General features: G+C 39.3%; 1 protein-coding gene across 2 annotated transcripts in view; it reads right to left on the bottom strand.

Annotated features, from left to right (window-relative positions):
• LRRC16A (leucine rich repeat containing 16A) overlaps positions 1-21,201 on the bottom strand; it is a 346,863-nt gene that overhangs the window by 164,245 nt on the left and 161,417 nt on the right. For both annotated transcript variants that reach the window (XM_011962810.1, XM_011962811.1), the window contains exons 5-8: positions 20,330-20,451; positions 8,291-8,388; positions 7,877-7,947; positions 7,575-7,648 (exon numbers count right to left, since the gene is read on the bottom strand). In XM_011962810.1, the coding sequence (XP_011818200.1) occupies positions 7,575-7,648; positions 7,877-7,947; positions 8,291-8,388; positions 20,330-20,451 (365 nt within the window). The remainder of the gene's footprint in view (positions 1-7,574; positions 7,649-7,876; positions 7,948-8,290; positions 8,389-20,329; positions 20,452-21,201) is intronic.

The raw sequence follows: 21,201 nt of genomic DNA, 5'->3' as shown, positions 1-21,201 counted from the left end.
TTGGCAAAACGATTTTTAAATTAAAATTTTAAAGGAAAAGGTAAGGTTTTATTTTTTTTTTTTTTCTTTTTTTTTTTTTGAGACGGAGTCTCGCTCTGTCACCCAGGATGGAGTGCAGTGGTGGATCTCGACTCACCGCAACCTCTGCCTTCCAATTCAAGCAATTCTCCTGCCTCAGCCTCCCAAGTAGCTGGGATTACAGGCATGTGCCACCATGCCTGACTAATTTTTGTATTTTTAGCGGAGTATTAAGATGTATTCTGAAGTGACAATTGTACCATCCCCTTTTTTCTGAACATCAATAAAAAGGTAAAATGCAAAAACAAAGAAGTTGGCAAGGGATTGAGTCTAGATCTCTTGCCAAATTCTTTACTACTCTACATTCTAGATAACCCATTAAACCTAGATTACCTTGTTTGATCCCATCTTTCTGATCTGTATGATTTTATAAGAATTTAATTTTCCTAGTTATTATTATCAGTACAAATTTCCCTCCTTACTCCCTTTGCCCTGCCTGCCATCTCTCTGAAATTTCAAAAACACTGTGTAAAGACAGTGTTAAATACACCAGGAAAGTGTTAAAGAACAAAAATAACTGATGGATGTGAAGGACATCTAGCAAGTCCCACAACCTGCAACGCGAGAAAAGCACAAATAGAGCAGTAATTCAATGAACAACATCATGATTATTCTTATATATCCACCTACCATAGGAGTGAAGATTTCCCTCTAATAAATCTTATAAACATTTAAAGGCTCAAAGGAGGTGTTTTAATGCAAGAATGCACAGCCTTGCCACTCTTCATGCTCCATGCATGCACACAATAGATTATGCACTCTCGTGGAAAAACTCAGAGCCTAGCACTATCATTTCCTGACATATTCATTTGATAGCCTTTCTGGGAATAATTTACTTTTCTCCATTCCATCTATTTTGAAAATGGGAGTTGGAGAGTTTTAAAAAGTTAAGAATGTCACAAATGAGCTATTCCTTCCTGCTATCCTAACTTATGTCTTGTATATTATTAAATCATTAGTGGAACCACTCATCAACTCTGGGAAGGATGTAAATACCTAAAACAGTTCCCAGATGAGGACATTCCTAGAGGTCTAAATGAGTGGTCTCTACATTTTTTGATCATTCATCCCCAACAGCAAGGAATTCTGAATATTCCCCCCTCTAAAAAATGTGTTAATCTATAAATCATACACATGTACTGCAGCACTAATATATTAAGCTCAGTATAAAACATACACACATGCATAAATAAAATGAATAAGAAAAATTAGACAAAAATCAAGTTCTACTATTAGCGTCACATCCCCAACATATCATCATCTTATTCGCTCCTTAGAGTTCACCTCACCCAGGTTGAGGACTACTGTCCTACAGAACTATTTCAAGAAATTCAGGACTGGAAACAGAAGCCAATGGTGTTCACACCTGATTCCACTCTCCAAACAGCAATGCTTTTATAAATGAGACAAGGAATTTAAAAAAAAAAAAAAAAAGGATCTTTGATTAGGGAAAGAATGACAGCAGTGTCCTCAGTACAACCTTGCCAAACATAATCCACACTCAGAACTCTTTCCTGATAGTATCACACTCAAGAATGTCACCTTGATCAGTAAGAAATACGACAACACAAAAAAGCATGAATCTGCTGCCTGGACTCTTGTGAGCCAAGTTGAAGCTCAATGATGCATGTCATTGAGTCTTCAAAGAATTCATGAGATTAGCTCCTCTTTAATATCTTTCAGGAACACGAGAAATCAATGTAGTTATAGCTATATATTTTCTTCTTCTTGGCACCAGTACCTCTACCTTCATAATTCCCTACCACTCCAAATTACAGTGTAATTAAATTTTTTAACATGTCAGCTCACAGACCTTTGAGAAATCCCATGAGAAATTTACAACAAATTTTCAATCTATGCTTTTTTTTGGCCTACTGATAACCTAAAACAGAACAAACGGAAAGAATATACTTAAATAAGATGCCAACTGGACATTTTATAAATAACAACTGGAGTGGGCATTTTTCCAAGTACTTCCTAATTACGGTTCTCCAGAGATTAACTGGCTAGATCTAGCATGATCACTGTCATCCTTATTCCTGAATGCTTATTCAGCAACAACAGAGGGACTGGTCCTAGATTCAGTTCTGATAGAACCATAGTAAATAAATAAGAAAACATTATCACAACATTCAAATTGCTTACAAATTACCATGAAGCACCTAGATAGGTCTAATAGGTTTTAGTCAAGTAGCAAGATATATAGAAACAGGAAGCCAAGTCCACATTGAAAAGAGAACAGCAAGCTGGATGACTGATAAAGCATCCCCAGGACAGGACGATGCACATGCCTCTCCATCCTTCGGTTCCTGTGGCTATAGATCACATGATATAAGGGGCACAGTGTCCTAACACTGGGCCTATGTCTGAAGAAGAGCAGATCCTAGGCAAATCAGAGGGGTGAGGACAGTAGTAGGGGCTCTTGCTGACAGAACAATGACCAAGGCACTGCCCTGTCACCACACCTGGACCTTCTAAAACCATGTCTCACGTGTGGTGATGGGGTCCCACACAGACAGAATGTTGCTTCCTCCATCTCTGTGCTTCAGATGAGCAAGGTGCCAAAGCCATGTTTCATCCTCTCAGACCTGTGACATTAACATCAGTGCCTCTCCCATGACTCAAATCCCCGGCTTTGAATCTGAACTGGTCCTGGGAAAATGGTAGTTACAAACCTCCAGGCAGAAGAAAATAGTGACCTGGATGAGTAAAACTAAAAGAAACAAATGGAGCTGTATAAGAATCCAGATAGAATTTAGCCACGGCTTCAAGCAAAATGGGGTTAAGAATGTCATTAAAGCTGTAACTGCTGACCTGAGCAGGGTAGTAAACAATATTTGAGTAATCTGACAGGCTTTCTAGAAATAATCCTACCTCGCAGGATTCTGATGTGCTCCACTAGAGCAGATCACTCACTGTCCCTTAAAAATCCTTTATTCTGGGACAATGGCTTGACTGTAGAGTATCACATCACAGAGCATGAACAAGACAGACACAGCCTAGCCCTCAGTGAATTTCCATTCCAGAAGCACTGATGGTTTTAAGGACTGTTACAAATGGATGTTTCTAAGTATGAAGACTAAATATAATGGCAAGAAAAAGTGGAATGAAAAAATAAAGCTTTGGATGATGGCCAGTCAGAAGAGTTTTTTTATTGACTCTATGAAGCGAGTACAGCTTTCTACAAGGAACTCTAGTTGTAATATGAAGTTCACAGATCTTGACATACAAATGCATGCAGAAACTAATTTTAATAAAAATAAGTGGCAAACATGGTTGCATGATTGTATCTGAATTACGTTCAAATAGGGGACATATGTTCAAATATGCTCAAAAAGGGAATATAGGAACTAATTGTCATAGTGGGAAAATTAATGTATACATACGAGAATGTCTCCCCATTTTTGCTAACAAACTCCAGCTCAACACATAGCCCATTTGATGTCTTCTCTGATACCTCCAAATTTTCTAATTCCTCTTCTCTGTAACTCACACCTCAACGAGAAAAATACCAGTAGAGGTTAAGAGAATAACCCACACACATCACGTCAACTTATGACACAATGAATCCTACAACTATGCCATTTAAGTGCAGACTGATGCCTTCATGAATTAGCATGTTCAAGTTTCCACTACATCGAAATATTCAGCTAATAAAATATGTTGTAATTCAATTAGCGAAATACTATCAAAGCCCATCTAAAAGGACTGAGAGCAGTCTCTTTATATATAACCTGGCTCTAATTTTAATAGTAAAACTAGTAAAAAACAGTAAAAAAAAATTTGAGTACCATCTTGTTTTTTAATATTTAGTTATTGCATTCCAAAGACTACAATAGTAATATTTACACACATATTATAAAACAAGGAGAAATGTTAAAATGAGTCAATAATAAATATAAAGTTTCACTACTTTTTTGTACCCCAACTTGGATTTTTCTCTAGATACATACATTTCACATTAGAGGCAGCTGATCTAGAGCAGGTATCAGCAAACTACAGCTCATGACACCTATTTGTGCAAATACAGTTCTATTGGAACATAGAAATACTCATTCATATATTGTCTAGGTCTGTTTTTAAGCTACCACAGTGGAATTGTATAATTGCAACAGCAACTGTCTGGCTCATAAAGTCTAAAATATTTACTATCTGGTCCTTGACCAAAAAAAAAAAAAGTTTTCCAAATCCTCCACTAGAGTCTCAATAACGACAAATGTCCTTCTAGCCCCTTAATTAAGCAAGAAAAGTCGATTATTTGGGTCTACCCCACTAATGCAGTCTTTACTGATGAAATGAAAATTCTCCAACTAAGGAATTAGTAGATAATTTTTCTAAAAAGTTTGACAAATTTCTCATGCTACATATTTCAGGTAACTGTATTTAGTGGCTTATTTAAATATAGTTTCCCTTTGCCTACAGATTAATTAAACATGGTGGGTTAGTTGCTGGATGAGACCAAATTAAACATGGGTTAGCTGAAAAGTTTAGCACTGACCCTATACATACCTACCAATGGTATAAAAACCATTATGGCATAATAAAGTAAGTCAAAAAAAAAAAACACCTCCAGCTGCCCTACAGTGTCTTCACTCCCATGGGCCAGATGTTCTCCAAGGATGGACCCTTGGAGACCCTGAGATTCATTCAGGAGGTTCACAGGTTCAAAATCGTTTTCATAACAATACTACAACAAACTTATCCTTTCACTGTGTTGACTTTTGCATGGAAGGTACAAAAGCAAAGGTGAGGAAAACTGCTAGCACCTGAGCACAAGCCAAGGCGGGCGTCTTCACTGGCACAAGCTCCTAGTTTTTTAAACAAACGTCGATTTCATTTTAGAATGTCCTCAGTGAAGCAGTAAACATTACTCATTTTATTAAATTTTAGCTCTTAAGTACAAACGTTTTAATATCCTGTGTAACAAAATGAGAAGTATGTTCAAAATGAGATGTTCCTCTATATATCAAAGTGATCACTGTCTCAATGTAAAGTGTTCGTGTGATAGCTGCATTTTTAAGCAGAACTAGCTCCTTTTCTTCAGGGGGCCATCACAAAAAAATGACAATATACAGTTATTTAGATTTGGGATTTGGTAGACATTCCCTCTAAAATGTAAGAAGTAATCTGGTCACTTCAAGATATCATTTCACCTGATACTATGTTTTTTTTGTTTTGTTTTGTTTTGTTTTTCCCCAATAGTAAAATTGTATCTTTCAAGCAAAAATTTAGATTTTGGAAAACTTTTCTCTGCTACTATGAGCTCGACAGCTCTGAAGTATTTTAAAAAAGTTCTGTAAGATCAGTGATGATAGTTATCAAATGTCTTTCTTTTTTCTTTTGCTATTATACAAGAGGAAGATACTTGAAAACTATGTATAACTCGATGAACCAATATTTTCTAAGTTACCAATGTACAATGCTACAAAATTATGTATGGATAAGACCCAGTGGAAGGATAAGATAGACCAAACAGACTTTAATGTAAAAAAATTTTAAAAAGTTCGTTGATATGGTTCTGATTCTACATTGCAACTTATCTTTAAGAAACCACCACTTACTGAGTTGTGGTGAAGTACCAAGGAAGAATAGCCACAACTATGTGACAAGGCTATTGAAAATACTCCCTTTTCTAACTACACACCTTTAAGGCTGGATTTTCTTTTTATACTTCAGTCAAAACAACATACCACAATTTTGTGAATGCTGAAGTAGATATGAGCATCCAGCTGTCTTCTATTAAGTCAAACATTAAAAAGATCTGCAAAAAGATAAACCAATGCCACTCTTCTTGCTGATTTGTTTTGGAAAATATATTTACCTTTTCATTAAAATGGTACCATGGTGCTATGGTACTATGTTAGTACGTAATGGTTTGGTTTATTAGTGTCATTTTTTTAAATTAATAAATATTTCAAATTTTAGTTTTAATTTATAATATTGTAAATACCAATGTTTTTGACCTACAAAAAGCAAAGATCAATCATTTTCAAGATTTGTAAAGGGACCAAAAACGCTGAGACCAAACACTGGATGACTGTGAAGTTCTATCTTATTCTACATGCAATTTTCTTGTTTTATTGGAAAATACTTATGAAGAAAAATATTTTCCCTTTTTCTTTCTCAGTTCACTTTTTTATGAGCTACACAGGAAACATCTTGCCTGAATTTGAAAGTATAAAGTTGCCTCACTTATAGCAAGAAGGAGAACTGCTCTAAGCAGGAAAAGAAAAAAAATTGCCTGAGAAATGGAGGATTGAGGTACATCAGCCACAACTACAGACACAGGTGAGCCTGCTTCACCATCTTCCATAGACGCAGGCTGTGTGAAGACGAGGTATATCCAGCTAGTATACTTTTTCCCTGCCCGATTCAGTTGGCTAGAGCTCTTCAGGGACCACACTGCAATTCTGGATTTCCTGCCAGGTAGGTGGGAAAATAATTCAAAACGGTATTTTGGGGGGCAAGATGCTGGTGCTGAGATGACATATGGGCAACAACAATCCTCTGTGACACTCCAGTTGTCCAAATGGTACAAATGATATAGCTAGAATCCCAGATTTCTCTCTCAATTCCAATCAGAGGGAAAAGATTTATTGGGTTGGAGTTTATTAAGCAGGGGGCTGACCTCTGCCTACCTACAGTAAGTAGCAGTGTATTCAGGGTTGAAGAGATTGGGATAGGCCAAGATAAATTCCCAGACATTCTGGAACAGGGCCGGGCTCAACTGTGAGAGAGCAAAACAAATTTGCCAGGTCTGCTCTTGTTAAGAGACATGGGGAGCAAATGAAGCTTTTCTCTGAGGCCTGAATCTCACAAGCCATAGCCCTAAATATATTCAAGTTAAGATCTTAAACCTAAAAGTTTCTCAAATAACTTGTAACAGGTTTCATGACTTTATTATCACTATCACATGGCAGATACTGGCAAACTGATTTTCACCAACATACACATACACCCTACCAATGCCCAATTCATAAAGAAACTCTGAACTAAAAGTCATATCTTAGAATTTCAGTATGGAAGTTCATCCTTGAAAAAATGTTCTAAATAGCAATTAGGTAAAATAATACTACATTTTATAGACAGGGTAGAATACACAGACTCTTGCAGGCCGATATAAGAGCCTAAGAATTATACTGTTTTTATGGTAAAATTCAGCATATTTTCTAACTACGAACTCTGGATTTTGGATACACACATGCACCTCCACAAGTCATCCACAGTGATAAACATTTGAAACTATAACCTGAAAGGCAAAAATCTAGAGATTCTTAGATTGTCCTGATTCCTCTTATAAAACAATTCTTTGGAGATAATGTACAGCCCTAAGTGCCAACAGAGAACTGCAGGAAAGGAAAAAGGAAAGGAAAAGAAAGGAAAGGAGAAAGAAAAAAGGAAAGGAAAGGAAAAGAAAAGAGAGGAGAGAGGAGAGAGGAGAGGGAAGGCGGGAAGGCAGGAAGGCAGGAAGGCAGGAAGGAAGGAAGGGAGCTTACCTGTGGTCAAGATGACTAAAATCTTGTAAATTCAATTCCCTGGTGTCTTGAGTAAGATAAATTGTATCCACATCCTATTTGAAATATAATTCAGTCATGTAATCAGTCCATGCAGATGACCAGGGAAGCAAGAGAGACAGTGAGAATTAGACAATGACAATGTCAGGTTTTTATGTAATCTGAGAAATGAAGATTTTAAGTGAAAAATAAATGAAGGGAAAAAAAGAAAAATAAGCCAGCCAAAGATTACCATATTTTCCAGGAGTGTGTGTGCTCACGCACATGTACACAGACATTCTTACCCATTGTACTTCTTCCCTGTAAGAAAATCCAAGCCAGTCACAAACACAGGCATACATCTGAGAAAATCCACCTGAAACATACAACAAAAACACTGACAGGTCTTTGGCAAAACGATTTTTAAATTAAAATTTTAAAGCTTAAATATGGCTGATGTTGACAATACTGATTATCCTTTTCCTTTTTAGGGGGGAAAACAGCAAAGATTCTCCTCCCTGTTCTATAGTAAGTACATAGCAGGATGCAATACAGCTTAAATATAGGACTTTTGTCCACCAATCTAAAGTCTGTGCGCTGCTAATTACACCTTGAAACTAATTGCACCTTTACAGTAGCACACTAGGAATAGACTTAACTTCCTGGCAGGGGGATATCCATCCAGCTATTCACATTGCAGTTTTAAAATGCATGCTCACCACAGGGGCCCTGCTCAGCCACGGTCTGGCTGTCCCACAGAGCCTGGAGACTAGCCAGGCGCTCAGGCGGCTCCATGGAGACTTTTTTCATGATTCTCCTGTAAGATCAACAACAACACATTTCACAAACCACATTTTTCAACTGCACATAGAAATAAATTTTGTCACATTCCTTTTTTTAAAACAAAGATGAGTGTCACTTCAATTTCAGTAAATATAATTTTATTTTTTCAGCACTAGAGAGCTGGAGATCTAGAAAACATAACAATAAATCCCTATAGCTTTCCTTTGTAGAAGAAAGGTATTTAGCAATATAGTTTTCATGTTATAGTTTTATAACGTTAGATTTTGTTAGAATAGTTTGAAAAGTGTGTTCCACTTAATGAATTACTAGATTACACGTATACCAAACATAAATTACTAATTTTCAATTAATTAAAGTAAAAATCTCTTCTGTCCCTTCTATAGTGCCTTGCACAGATGTCCATCAAGAAACTGATCAAGTCATACTGGAATAGTTATTCCTTTTGCTATCCCTTCCCCTGGGCCATGATTCTTCTGGGGCAGAGAACACGTGCAGCTCCTCCCAACCCCCCATCCTCCTCCTCAGAACCTAACAAAGTTCTTGCCCACACATGCAGAGACAAGCCAGAGTAGTGGTTTAAAGTACAGCCAACCACCCCAAAGTTTCCTTATTCAGGAACTGATACATTTCTCAATTTGTCAGTTTCTGAGATGCTATCCCATAGAGTTATTGTGAGAAAAAAATAATAATAGTACCTATAAAGTTATTAGAATAACACCCCCAGGGCTGAGCCTGTAATCCCAGCACTTCAGGGGGCCAAGGCAGGTGATTACTTGAGCCCAGGAATTCAAGGCCAGCCTGGGCAACATGGCAAAACACCATCTATACAAAAACTACAATAATTAGCCAGGTGTGGTAGTATGTGCCTGTGTCCCAGCCGCTCAGGAGGCTGAGGTGGGAGGACTGCTTGAGCATGGGAGGTAGAGGCTGCAGTTAGATTGCACCACTGCACTCCAGCCTAGGTGACAGAGGGAGACTGTCAAAGAAAAAAAGAAAAAGAAAAAGAAGAATCCCTGGTGTGTGGTAATGTCAATATATGTTAAGTAATCGCTTAATGAATAGTTTATAAATTCATTAATTCACTCAAAAAATTTTTACGAAAGATCTACAGAGTGTCAAGACCCAAAACCAGGTACTAGGCATACAACCATGATTAAACACAGATGCTGCCCCTGCCCTCGCAAAGCTAGCAGTCTATTGTGAGAAACAGACGAATAACCAGGCACTAGTGGAAGAGAACTAACACAAGGAAAGTTCAGGGTATAAGATATATCTCTGCTAAGACCCATAAGAGGGCAAAAAGAGACAATCAGGTGAAGCGTGGCAAGAGGAGGTGTGAGCTAGGGTCCAGGAAAGTGTTTCAGATAAAGGAACAGCACACCCCCAAAGATGAGAAAGCCCATGCTTATCAGAAACTCAATTTAGTTCAAAATAGTTGGCAAATGATGTGAAATAAGGAGAGGAGTAACAGAAGAATCTGGGGAGCCAAGCAAAATTCCAGGCCATGGTGAGCCTCGCAGATCAAATAAAAGGATTTAGATTTTATTCTCAGGGCAATGAGGAGCCATGGCAGACTGTAAACAGAGTACATGATGATTAGATGGGCACTGTGAACAAATATCTGCCTGTGTAGGTATTTGCTCTCAATTTTCTACAAAATTGAGAAATAGAAAACATAGCTTGAGAAATAAAACAGAACTTTCCAAGACTGTTAAGAGTCCAGCTGAGAGTGAAGGTCATGGATTCTTGGTGGTTCAGGGCTAAATAGCTATGGGATTTTCTCCTGCAGCCCTCAGCAGCCCAAATGTATATGGAGAGGTAGGCAGCTGGCTTGCTGCAGGATACAGGATTTCCAGGTGCGTGTGTCCGAAAAACAGTGGGGAAAGAAGGAGCAGAGGATATTGATAAGGACTAGGTGAAGTCATGGATGTTGTGGGCTGAGCAGTTAAGAACGGACAGGAAGGCAGGACAGGGGTGGCAGAAGAAGAGAAAGCCAAGCCATCCCCAGTCTGGAGGCCTTGAAAAAGTCCAAATACTGGTACTTCCAGGGGAGGGGAAGTGAAAGGCTGTAGTCAGACGCGGAGGGCTAAACTGCTTTTTCACCATGGAATAAGCTGTTTCAGGAGATGACGAGATCATGTGGCCACAAAAGCAAGTGGAAGTAGGGTAGAGGTGAAGGGGCCATGAGCTGTGAGGAAGGGTGTCAGGGTGTCAGTCACCCAGAACCATGACAGGACGTGGGTGAGAGGTGGTGAAATAAATATATTAACTCATATTGAATATAGTTTCATCTTTAATGATTTCAAGGCACTCTGCTACATACAATGCTCTCAGTCATTCTTATGAATTTCAATCACCTTGTGATTGAAAGAGCTCTTCTTGAGACTGGAAGAAAATGTTCCCTGTTATTTACATTTTCTGATTGAATGGATGGATTCCAGATAAAATATGCTAGGGCCTGAGAGGTTGCCTGGTTGGGCTCTACTCCTGGAGAAAACCTCAAATACGTATCAAATCATTTAAGTACACACATTCTGTCAGCATGGAAAATATTCCCCCTACTTCTTTGTAAGTTTTATGACTAAGGCATAATCAGGTTCCGACATACCTCATTTTATTTATACTCACAGGTATTGTGAGTGCCTCACGGGTATTGCATTTTTTGCCAATTGAAGCTTTGTAGCAACCCTGCATTAAGCGAATCTGTCAGCGCCATTTTTCCAACAGCATGTGCTCACTTCCTGTCTCTGTGCCACATTCTGGTAATTCTCGCAATATCTCGAACATTTTCATTATTATTATATCCGTTTTGGTGATGTGATCAGTGATCCTTGATGTTACTATTGCAACTATTTTGGAGGACCATGAATCACACCCATATAAGACAGCAAACTTAGCTACTTAAAAGTGTGTGTGATCTCACTGCTCCACTGACAACCATTCCTCTCTCTCTCCCTTTCACCAAGCCTCCCTATTACTTGAGACACAATATTGAAATTTAGGCCAATTAATAACCCTGCAATGGCCTCTAAGTGTTCAAGTGAAAGGAAGAGTCGCACATCTCTTCACTTCAAATCAAAAGCTAGAAACAATTAAGCTTAGTGAGAAAGGCACATGGAAAGCCAAGACAGGCTGAAAGTTAGGCCTTTTGTGACAAAAAATTAGCAAAATTGCAAATGCAAAGGAAAAGTTATTTAAGGAAGTTAAAAGCGCTACTTCCACGAACATGTGAATGATGAGAAAGTGAAACAGCTTTATTCCCGAGATGCAGAAAGTTTTAGTGGTCTGGAATGAAACATTCCCTATGCCAAAGCGTAATCCAGAACAAGGCTTTAACTCTCTTCAGTTCTATGAAGGCTGAGAGAGGGCAGGAAGCTGAAGTTGGAAGCTACCAAAGGTTGGTTCATGAGGTTTAAGGAAATAAGTTGTCTCCATAACATAAAAGTACAAGATGAAGCAGCAAGTGCTGATGAAGAAGCTGAAATAAGTTATCCAGAAGATACAGCTAAGATCATTGATGAAGATGGCTACACTAAACAACTGATTTTCAATGTAGATGAAAGAGCCTCCTATTGGAAGAAGATGTCATCCAGGACTTTCTTAGCTAGGGAGAAGTCAATCTCAGGCTTCAAAGCTTCAAAGGACAAGCTGTAATCCCAGCTACTTGGGAGGCTGAGGCCGGAGAACAGCTTGAACCCAGGAGGCAGAGGTTGCACTGAGCCGAGATCGTGCCATTGCACTCTAGCCTGAGCAACGAGAGGAAACCTCCGTCTCAAAAAAAAAAAAAAGAAAAAAGAAATTGCCACAGCCACCCCAACCCTTAGCAACCACCACCCTGATAGTCACAGCAGATATCAGCATGGACACAAGCAAAACCTTCTCCAGCAAAAACATTACAGTTCACTGAAGGCTCGGGTGACTGCTAGCATTTTTTAGCAACAAAGTATTTTTAAGGTATATATATTCTTCTAGACATAATGCTATTGCATACTTTAGTAAACACAACTTTTATATGCACTGAGAAACCAAAAAGTTCTTGACTCACTTTACTGCAATGGTCTGGAACCAAACCCGTGGTATCTCTAAGGTATGCCTGTTCACCTAATTCATGTTAGATGTCATTAATTTCTTCAAATTCCGTGTAAATGCACAAGATCTACAAGTGTAGCAAGATTTTTGTCTATTTTACCCAAAGGAACCTGTGATTAAGAAGCATTATTTTAACAACTTGGGGTAATCATGTTTGAGAAGACATTATAATTAAAGCAATATTATAGAATCTGGCAATTTGGAATTGTTCATCTTGGTTCAAAACCATCATCTGGCATTTTAATGGCATTATATTCTGTCTACATCAAGACAATGAAGCAGATGTCATGCAAAAAAACAGCAAGGCTGTCAGAAGTAGATTCAGCCATTATTCAACTCAATTAGGTAAACCTTGGACACAGAAAGCTGGACTTCTGTCTGACCTCATCTAGGATCACATTTCTCTTTTAAAATTCTTGCTTTGTCTCCATAAAACTGCAGATCATGCTCTTTTGATGATACATATGTGGTTTAGCTACTCAAACACAGGAAGAAAATATGGCAAAAATCTTTGACCGGAAGCTGGTGGGATTAAAAACAGGAAGCTGTCAGTCTACAATTACCAAAAGAAATAAATTAATCTTGATGGTAGATTTGGAAACCAGAGCCTCAGTTTTACTCGAAAAACAACAGTGGGCATTCACACTCAGGGTTAAGGGGAAATCAATCAGAGACTAAGGGAGGCAGCAGCTAGGGCAGACATCTGTGCGAACCAACCTTCCAACATGTCCAGCGGGGCCTTTTCAAGTAGCTCTGCTTCTTTACAGTTCTCATTTTTCTTTTTTAACTGAGATTTCAGGAGCTAAAGGAGTCTCATGAAATTATTCATTTCCGTAAGAGATAAAGTTGTAAATACTAAATTTCCAGAAGGTGGGAACTGTTTCTTATCTATGCTGACACTGTGCATACAAATAACGAGTGAGAGGAGAATCCACTCTACAGAAGTTGTTTTCTGCCTGTAGTTAAATGAGAGCAAGAAGCCCCAACACTGTATTTATTACTGGGCACCAGCTCACACACACACACACACACACACACACAGAGTGTTACACAGACAGGACAGAGATTTGTTGTCCAAATAAGCACCACAAAAGGTAAACCAAAATCCCAAAACAAAACATAAGCAAGACATGTCTCTCACAAGCAGGCAGCACTAGCGCTGATTCAGCATTTGCACTATATGCATTTGATTTGCACAAGACTCAGAAAATAGTTATATGTGGCAGCAAGAAATAGCAAACTAGATAACAAACACAGCAACTCTCCATGCAAATCTCATGATAAACTATTGACACAAAAAATTATATTTTAATGTACTTACACTAATTGATTTAAAATTCAATTCCAATGCTCAGCCTATGCAACATGGCAACTGTCTCCAGAATGGCACATGCTTTAATGCTGCAAGCCACACCACAACAAAAGGCTACCTACTGCTTTGCAAAGTGAAGAGACTACCAAAACACAGCAACCACCTTTCTCTTGTTTATATATAAACTCCTATTTCATCAGCTTTCTCCATAATAACCTCACATTTTCATACCTCATACCTGTATTAACAATATCATTTAATACTAAAAAAAAATCTAGCTTTGTTTTGGAGAACAGTCAAGGTTCTTGACAGTAGAAAAGCTGAAGGCTGTAACACAGAACAACTTCCTGAAGAGAACTGCCATCACAGACAACCCTGAGAAAACAGATGACAACACTGAGGCTCTAACCCCTTCCCTAGTTCAACCCGTAGGGCTGTCACTGTCTGAGAGGTGAGGCCTCCAAGGACAATCTACAGCAAAGATTGGAATATTAACAAAACACACGATAACAGCGATTTGAGTTGGGTTGACTTTTAAATTTAACTTAAATTTTCTTCTTTATACTTTACATGTTCTCTATATTTTGAATTAAACTTTCCATATTTAATGAGGAGAAAATGTCATCTTAGAAGGGAAGGAGAGAGGGAGAGGGAAACATCCTAACATATTTGGATACAGGAAATAGGGAGAAAATATGACATGTAAATACTACAACTTTTAATTTAAATCCTTCATTTTTTTCCAACCTGCATTCTCTTGACTATAAGAGCTGACTACATATACATACATACACACACACACACACACACACACAGACACCCATATATATGTTTGTGTGTTTTGAGATGGGGTCTTACTCTGTCACCCAGGCTGGAGGGTAGTGGTGTGAGCACAGCTCACTGCAAGTTCAAACTCCTGGGCTCAAGTGATCCTCCCATTAGTTGGGACTATAGGCATGCACCACCACACCCAGCTAGTTTTTAAAATTTCTTAGTAGAAATGAGATCTCACTATGTTGCCCAGGCTGTGTATTTTCATACATTTGATTTGGATGATGGATGTTATTTTCAGAATTATATATGGGTAAAATCAGAAATTCAGATCTTTGGAGTTATAAGTTCATTTATACAGAGTCATTCATAGACTATTCAATAACTGATTACCCAAACTGAGAATCTTCTGGGCTCTAACTCCCCTTGATTCACCTAGTTCCTAATACCTCCTCATGAGGCCCTTTTCTGTTCATCAATCACCACCAGAAGTGCCCTAAGCAAGGAAGGAGATGAGGGTCCCCATGACAGGCTCAGAAAACAAATTTGATGGGACAAACGAGTCATACAAGGTCTAAGGATTCTAAATATAGTTTCATATTCTCCAGTTTATCATGAGTGGAATATATGACATTACTGGAAATATATTTTGTTTTGCATGTTCTATTGTGTATTATTTATATAAAGCAAATATTGCCCTGACTGATAGCTTGGACTTAAGGCATACTGGGAATGTAGGAGAAAAGATACGGTTACCCATTTCTCCACCCTCTCTAGTCACAACAACCAAAACCAATAAAATTATATGTTTCTCCTGCCAAAATCATGTAATGCAATCTAAGGAACTTCAAGAGTAAAGGTATAACATAGAAACCACAAAATATTAGGCTTATTATGACAAGCTAATTGTGTGTGTTGGGTAGGAAAGAGGAAAGCAAATAAATACATTTAGGTAATTTAATTCTCTGCCAAGGTATTTTCCAAATTATAATCTGCACCTTCTCTCCGACTGGTCTCTTCATGTGAATTGCCTTCCTTTCCCTACTCTCTCCTCTGATTTCTCTCCATCCATTTGCAGTAAATCTCCTCTGCAAAGCCAGCCTGTGCTCATTCATCTCCCACTTACACCCAGTCATCTCCTGTCTCATTTGCTTCAGGTTACCTCAGCTAATGAGTTCATGGTTTGAAGGCAGAGCCACTGTCTTCTGACTTCTCTATGCCCCGTGGTACATCATCCAACAAGGTACTGGGCATGGAGTAAGTGTGAAGTGTATGTGCTCATCCAAAACCTCAGTCAGTACCTACTATGTGCCAAGAACTAGGGATTTAAGATTAATAAAAACATGGTCTTTGTTTAAGCAGCTCCCAGCCTAGAAGGAAAAACAGGTGTGTTTTGTACCGTGCCTCTCACTTTCTCAAGGATATTGCTGATTTATTTATTAGGGCAGTCTCCAGCAACAAATCTCTCTTTCTACTGATCATTCCCCTCATTACAGCCATATGGTTTAAGCATATGCTTTTATCTCCCATTTTAAACACAAACAGAAATCCCCTGTAATCCCTCAGAGTGCACTAGCTACATCCAATTTGTCAGTTCCCCTTGATAGCTGATCTTCTCTATGAAGTTGTCCATACATGCCACATCCACTTTCTCACTTCTGAGTTCATCCCTCAACCACAGCAGTCTGCCCCTCCCAACCAGACCCCTAGACCTGCTCTCATCAAGGTGCCTGTGTTATCCATGTCACCAACCCACTGGACACCTCTCTGCCTGCAGTTTGTTCAGCCCCAGCATCATTCTGCAGAGCCACCACTCCTTCCCAGGCCCTGGTTTTTCACTAGTCTTCTTCCTACCTTGACAGCCAGTCCTTACCCAACTCCATTTGTGGCTCTTCCTAGTTTACCTGATCTCTAAGTGTTGAGCTCATTCCAAGTACGCCTCGTCTGCACATCTTTCTCCAAGTGACATAATCAACAGCCATGCAGTGAAGACCATCTTGTACTCATGGCACTCACCTTGCTCCATCTCCAGACCTCTCCTCCAAGCTCCAGCCTCACATATTTGCCTACCTTATAGCCTCATCTAGATGGAGCTTGGAGGAGAGGTCTATGGAGGTCTTGTAGGTCCTACACAAATAGATCTCAAATTCTACATACGTAAAACAGAATGGCTACCGATCCCACCCCCCAGAAAAAAACTTGTCCCCCACCTACCCCAGGCCTTCTCTGTCTCGCTGTCATATTGGTCACCCAGTTATTAAACGAGAATCTGAGAAGCCATCCTTATTTTTCTTCTCTTTCTTTCCTCACTGCCCTTACCCACACTTACCTAATCCATCAGCAACTCCTGCATCTAAAATAAAGCTTACATCTACTCTCTCTATCTTAATCCCTAATGCTGCTACCTTTCTCCTGGCCACAGTCATCTCTTGCCTAGATTACTACAAATGTCCAAATTAGCTTTCTACTTCTACTCTTCCCCTGCCACCAGTCTATTCTCTTTAGCAGAAAACAAACAAACAAACAAAAGATCTTCATAAACTATCTAAAGATTCATCTCCCACCCCTAAAATGTTACAGTGGCTTCCAAGGAAAATACTCCTAAATCCCAACCTCTTTCCCACAAGGCTCTACATCAACTCCATCTATATCACCAACGCTGGTGCTAGCCCCCTCTTGCATCATTACTCACTCCTTCCCAACTTTGTTCTTCATTACGCCCCAGCCAAAGTGGATATCTTTCAGTTCCTCAGAGATACCAACCCCTTTCTAGGCAGGAGAAATAGCATGAACAAAAGCCCTGGGAAGATAATATTCTTTGCCCTCCTTTTACAGGGCAGGCACCTTCTCTTCCACTAGGTCTGTTGAAGTTACCATGGCCACAGGGAGGCCTTCGGAGACAGAAGTTTATTCTTTATATTAGCCCCATCTATTACTCTCATAGCACTTACTCAAAGGTACTGTTACTTGATTTATGTATTTCCCTCTTTGGAGCGTTTGTTTCCCCAAGTTAAAATGTAAGTTCCATGTGGGCAGGGACCATGTTCACTGCTGGACCTTAACACTTAGCACTATGCCTAGCATATAGTAGAAACTCAGTAACACTCATGGAATATTTAAGTGTATGAACAAGCATTTACAACACAGTATGATGTGTACTAGTGCAGGAAATGATCCAAAGTTCTTTGGAAACATGAATAAAGACTCTCTACAGATGAGAAGATACCCGAGTTAAATCTTTTGGAATTTGTCAGGATTAGAGCTATGATAGTGGTGCTGAAAATATGAGAGAGCCTGATTGTGTTCAGGAAGAGGAAAACAGTGGTATTCTGAGTCAGGCTATACAATTTACATTTTAGCAGGAAAGCTGGCCATTTGGGAGCTTAGGCAAAGAACAGATACTGTTTGAATTATAAAAAGATAACTCTGATGACAGTATGAAGGATCACTTGCAAGAGAAGAACTAGAAGCAGGGAGACTAACTAGAAAGATGCAAGGGAGAAAGTGACTACGGCAGTGGAAATGAAAACAAGGAGAAAGAATCAGACCATGAGATATTAAGATAATATGTTTAAAAGCTTAGCAACCAATCGAATATGACAGTAAGGACCAAGAGATGAACATGGCTCAGCTTTTAACTTGTGAGACTATGTGAATGACAATGCCATTAATTGAGATAGAAATACAGAATACAAGCAATTTTTAGGGGGGAAAGTGAGGAGTCCAGCGTGGGACACAGTGAGTGTGAGGTGCCTGGGGCTATCCTTGTGGAGATGCCCAACAGGCAGCTGGTAAGTGGGGATGAAGACCTGGGTACAGCAGAGGTCATAGATTTAGAAATCAACATACACATGGGAACTTTCTTCCTAGAAACAGAGGTGATTAATACTTGTTTAATATTTGCCTGAAGATTTTAACAAGAAGTTAAATGGAAGCTATAAGTGAAAATACTATTCTTACTCAATGTTCTCTGGGAAGAAAAAAAAAAGGAAGGATCCAAACTAAAAATAAAAATGGTTAATTTTTCTGAAAATCCTACAATACTAAACAAATAAGGCTGCCTTTTAAAGAAAATAAGAGATTCTAAATATTGCTCTGAAGTGTCGTTAAAGTCCAGGGTATTATAAGCTCTTGCCAAGTAAGGTGGTGCTTAATAATTTTTTTTATTTCATCAGTGTTAATTTAGAAGGAAAGCGAGCACATTATAAAGAAACACATGTACAAAGTCGCATTACTGAAATGTAGTTTAAGGAAAGTGGGTTGTAGCTATTGTTGACTCATGATTACCCTAGCTAGTTCTCTGTTGGCTTTAAGGATGATGTCAAAACCATTCCTAAGAAAGTTTTGCTTCTTGGCAATTCCCATCGCCACCATGGATTCACTTCTTACCTCATCCTACCACCCACTGCTGTCCATACTTCTTCTCCAGAACTGCCCGTGTGTGTGATTAGAGACCAGGAGAGCTTGCCTTGAACACACCTAATACCTGAAATTCTAGCCAAGCAGGAGTCAGAGGGCAGTCCCAGCTCACCCTCTCCACTCCACTGAAATGGAGGCTAGGGATACTTAGCTCCCCCAGCAACCAGCTACCCTGATAATCAGAGAACCATAAGACTTAAGCTTCAGGAAGGAAGGAGTCCAAGGTGAACAACCAGCAAGCACAGGGCCAGCCTTCCATTCTGGTGCGTTCACCTCCCACCACGTGGGGAAGACAGAGAGGCCTGCGAAGGGCTGTGAAGGGAACTGAGCAGGCCTCTTAAGGCCAAAGAGCTTGAAAGGGAGTGTCTGTCCCCACTGAGCCACTTTTAGTCATCCATAAGGTTTAAATGACTAAAAGTCTAGGTTTTCCTGCTTCTTTGTCCCTCAACTTGCAGGCAAGGCATTGCAGGAGGAGCATGTTCTATGAAGGGCAACTGTTCCCAAAATTCCCCTCCCACCTCCACCATGCAAGGAACACAGTTACCATGCTACACATGTCTACAAGGGGCCTCCAGCCCTTCCCTGTATACACTTATGCCTTCTGGGAGAGCAATGGGAGGGAAATTCTCTGCCATCTGTGAATCCCGTTCTTCTTTCAGGAGGGTATTTTGACTGTAACTATTATTTTACGGAGCTTTCAGACATAAGCATCTCTCTGCCTTTCACCTCAGTCAATCTAATTCCTGCATCCCAGCAACCCACACACCCCCCAACTACAAACTCAGGTATCCAAGCACATAATCCTGACTTTAAAAGCTTAACAAAAAATATGAGGGCATGGATGAACAAAATTTACTAATATGCCTAATGGGTATTTCAGAACACTAAGAGGACAATGAAAAAAAGGGATTTTTACATTCAATTTTTTTAGGTTTCTTGTTACTGAAAATAAAAAAGTAAAGAAAATAAAGCCCTCTCTGTCTTCATCCACATTATACTTGGTGCCACTATACAAAGTATGCAGCCCCTGGCACTCTGGTAATAAGCTGTGAGTAAAATTCACACTCGTGTACATCTGGAGTTATATTAATAGGTTACTGTTTTAGTCTTATGCGAAATTAAAGACTTCATCACTCAATCCCTTCATCACTCAAGCTCTTTGAAGAATAAGACACAGTCCTGTAGAAATCCTCAGACTAAAACACAAGGGCTTTGAATAAGGGTTTTGATATTTAATGTTTAAGAGGAGGAGAAAGTCTGAGAGAGGAACTAAGTGAAGGGGTAAAAAGAAAGCATTGCTGTATTTGCCGTTTTGAGGAAGAACAGGTTATTTGCTCTCCTCACCCTGCCCAGGGAAACTCACACTGGAGAGAGGCCAGGAAATATCTTCCTCAGGCAGGTGCCTATGTGAGCCAGCACCTCACTCACGTCCTCGGGCGACGCCATCTTCATGGAGATGTTGCACTTCTCAGTTTCCACAACCATCTGCAAGAACCGGGTGGGACACTTCTTAAGAAAGAGTCCAGTTCCTTCCGTTTTAAATTATTTTCAATATTGTAAACCACGTAGTCACACAGATATATACTAATATAATATTAGCTGTTTTTTCTTTTAACAAGGTTCGAGGGTAGCACATCTCACATACGTGCATGAACACCCAACCATCACGCTCATGAACTACAAAAGAATCACAGTATTAGCTTTTCAAGAAGCACTTCCTTAAAATGACGCACTTAATTTAAGACTCAAAGAAGTGTTTGGGTAGCGGGTGTAAGTATTGTCAGAAACATCTAGAAACTGAAGCAAGTGTTTCCAAGGGCCAAGCTGGCAGATTCAAATAGACTCCCATATGATAGAGACTGAATTCCCACATTCAAACATGACTCTCCTTTTACCAAGATTTTGTCCTGAGCTGCAGTATTACAAAGTTTTTATATCCCTGCTATGCAGTTGGCTATATCTTTCTGTGAGTACCCATGGGCAATCTAAAAGCTACCTTTAAAACACACATACACACATTTTAAAAACAAGAAAACTTATAATATGCTTAAATAAAATGTTAAAACCTTTTGCTCTTGGGAGCAAAAGAGAAATGCTTTTAAAAGTTTCAATCGGCAGGGTGCGGTGGTGAGCTCACAACTATAATCCCAGCACTTTGGGAGGCCGAGGCAGGCGGATCACAAGGTCAAGAGATCGAGACCATCCTGGCCAACATGGTGAAACCCTGTCCCTACT

The sequence above is a fragment of the Colobus angolensis genome, unplaced genomic scaffold, assembly GCF_000951035.1.
Source record: "Colobus angolensis palliatus isolate OR3802 unplaced genomic scaffold, Cang.pa_1.0 Scaffold6, whole genome shotgun sequence".
Lineage (NCBI taxonomy): Eukaryota > Metazoa > Chordata > Mammalia > Primates > Cercopithecidae > Colobus > Colobus angolensis.
The sequence above is the reverse complement of the archived record's forward strand: the minus strand, read 5'-3'. Positions and strand labels throughout refer to the sequence as shown.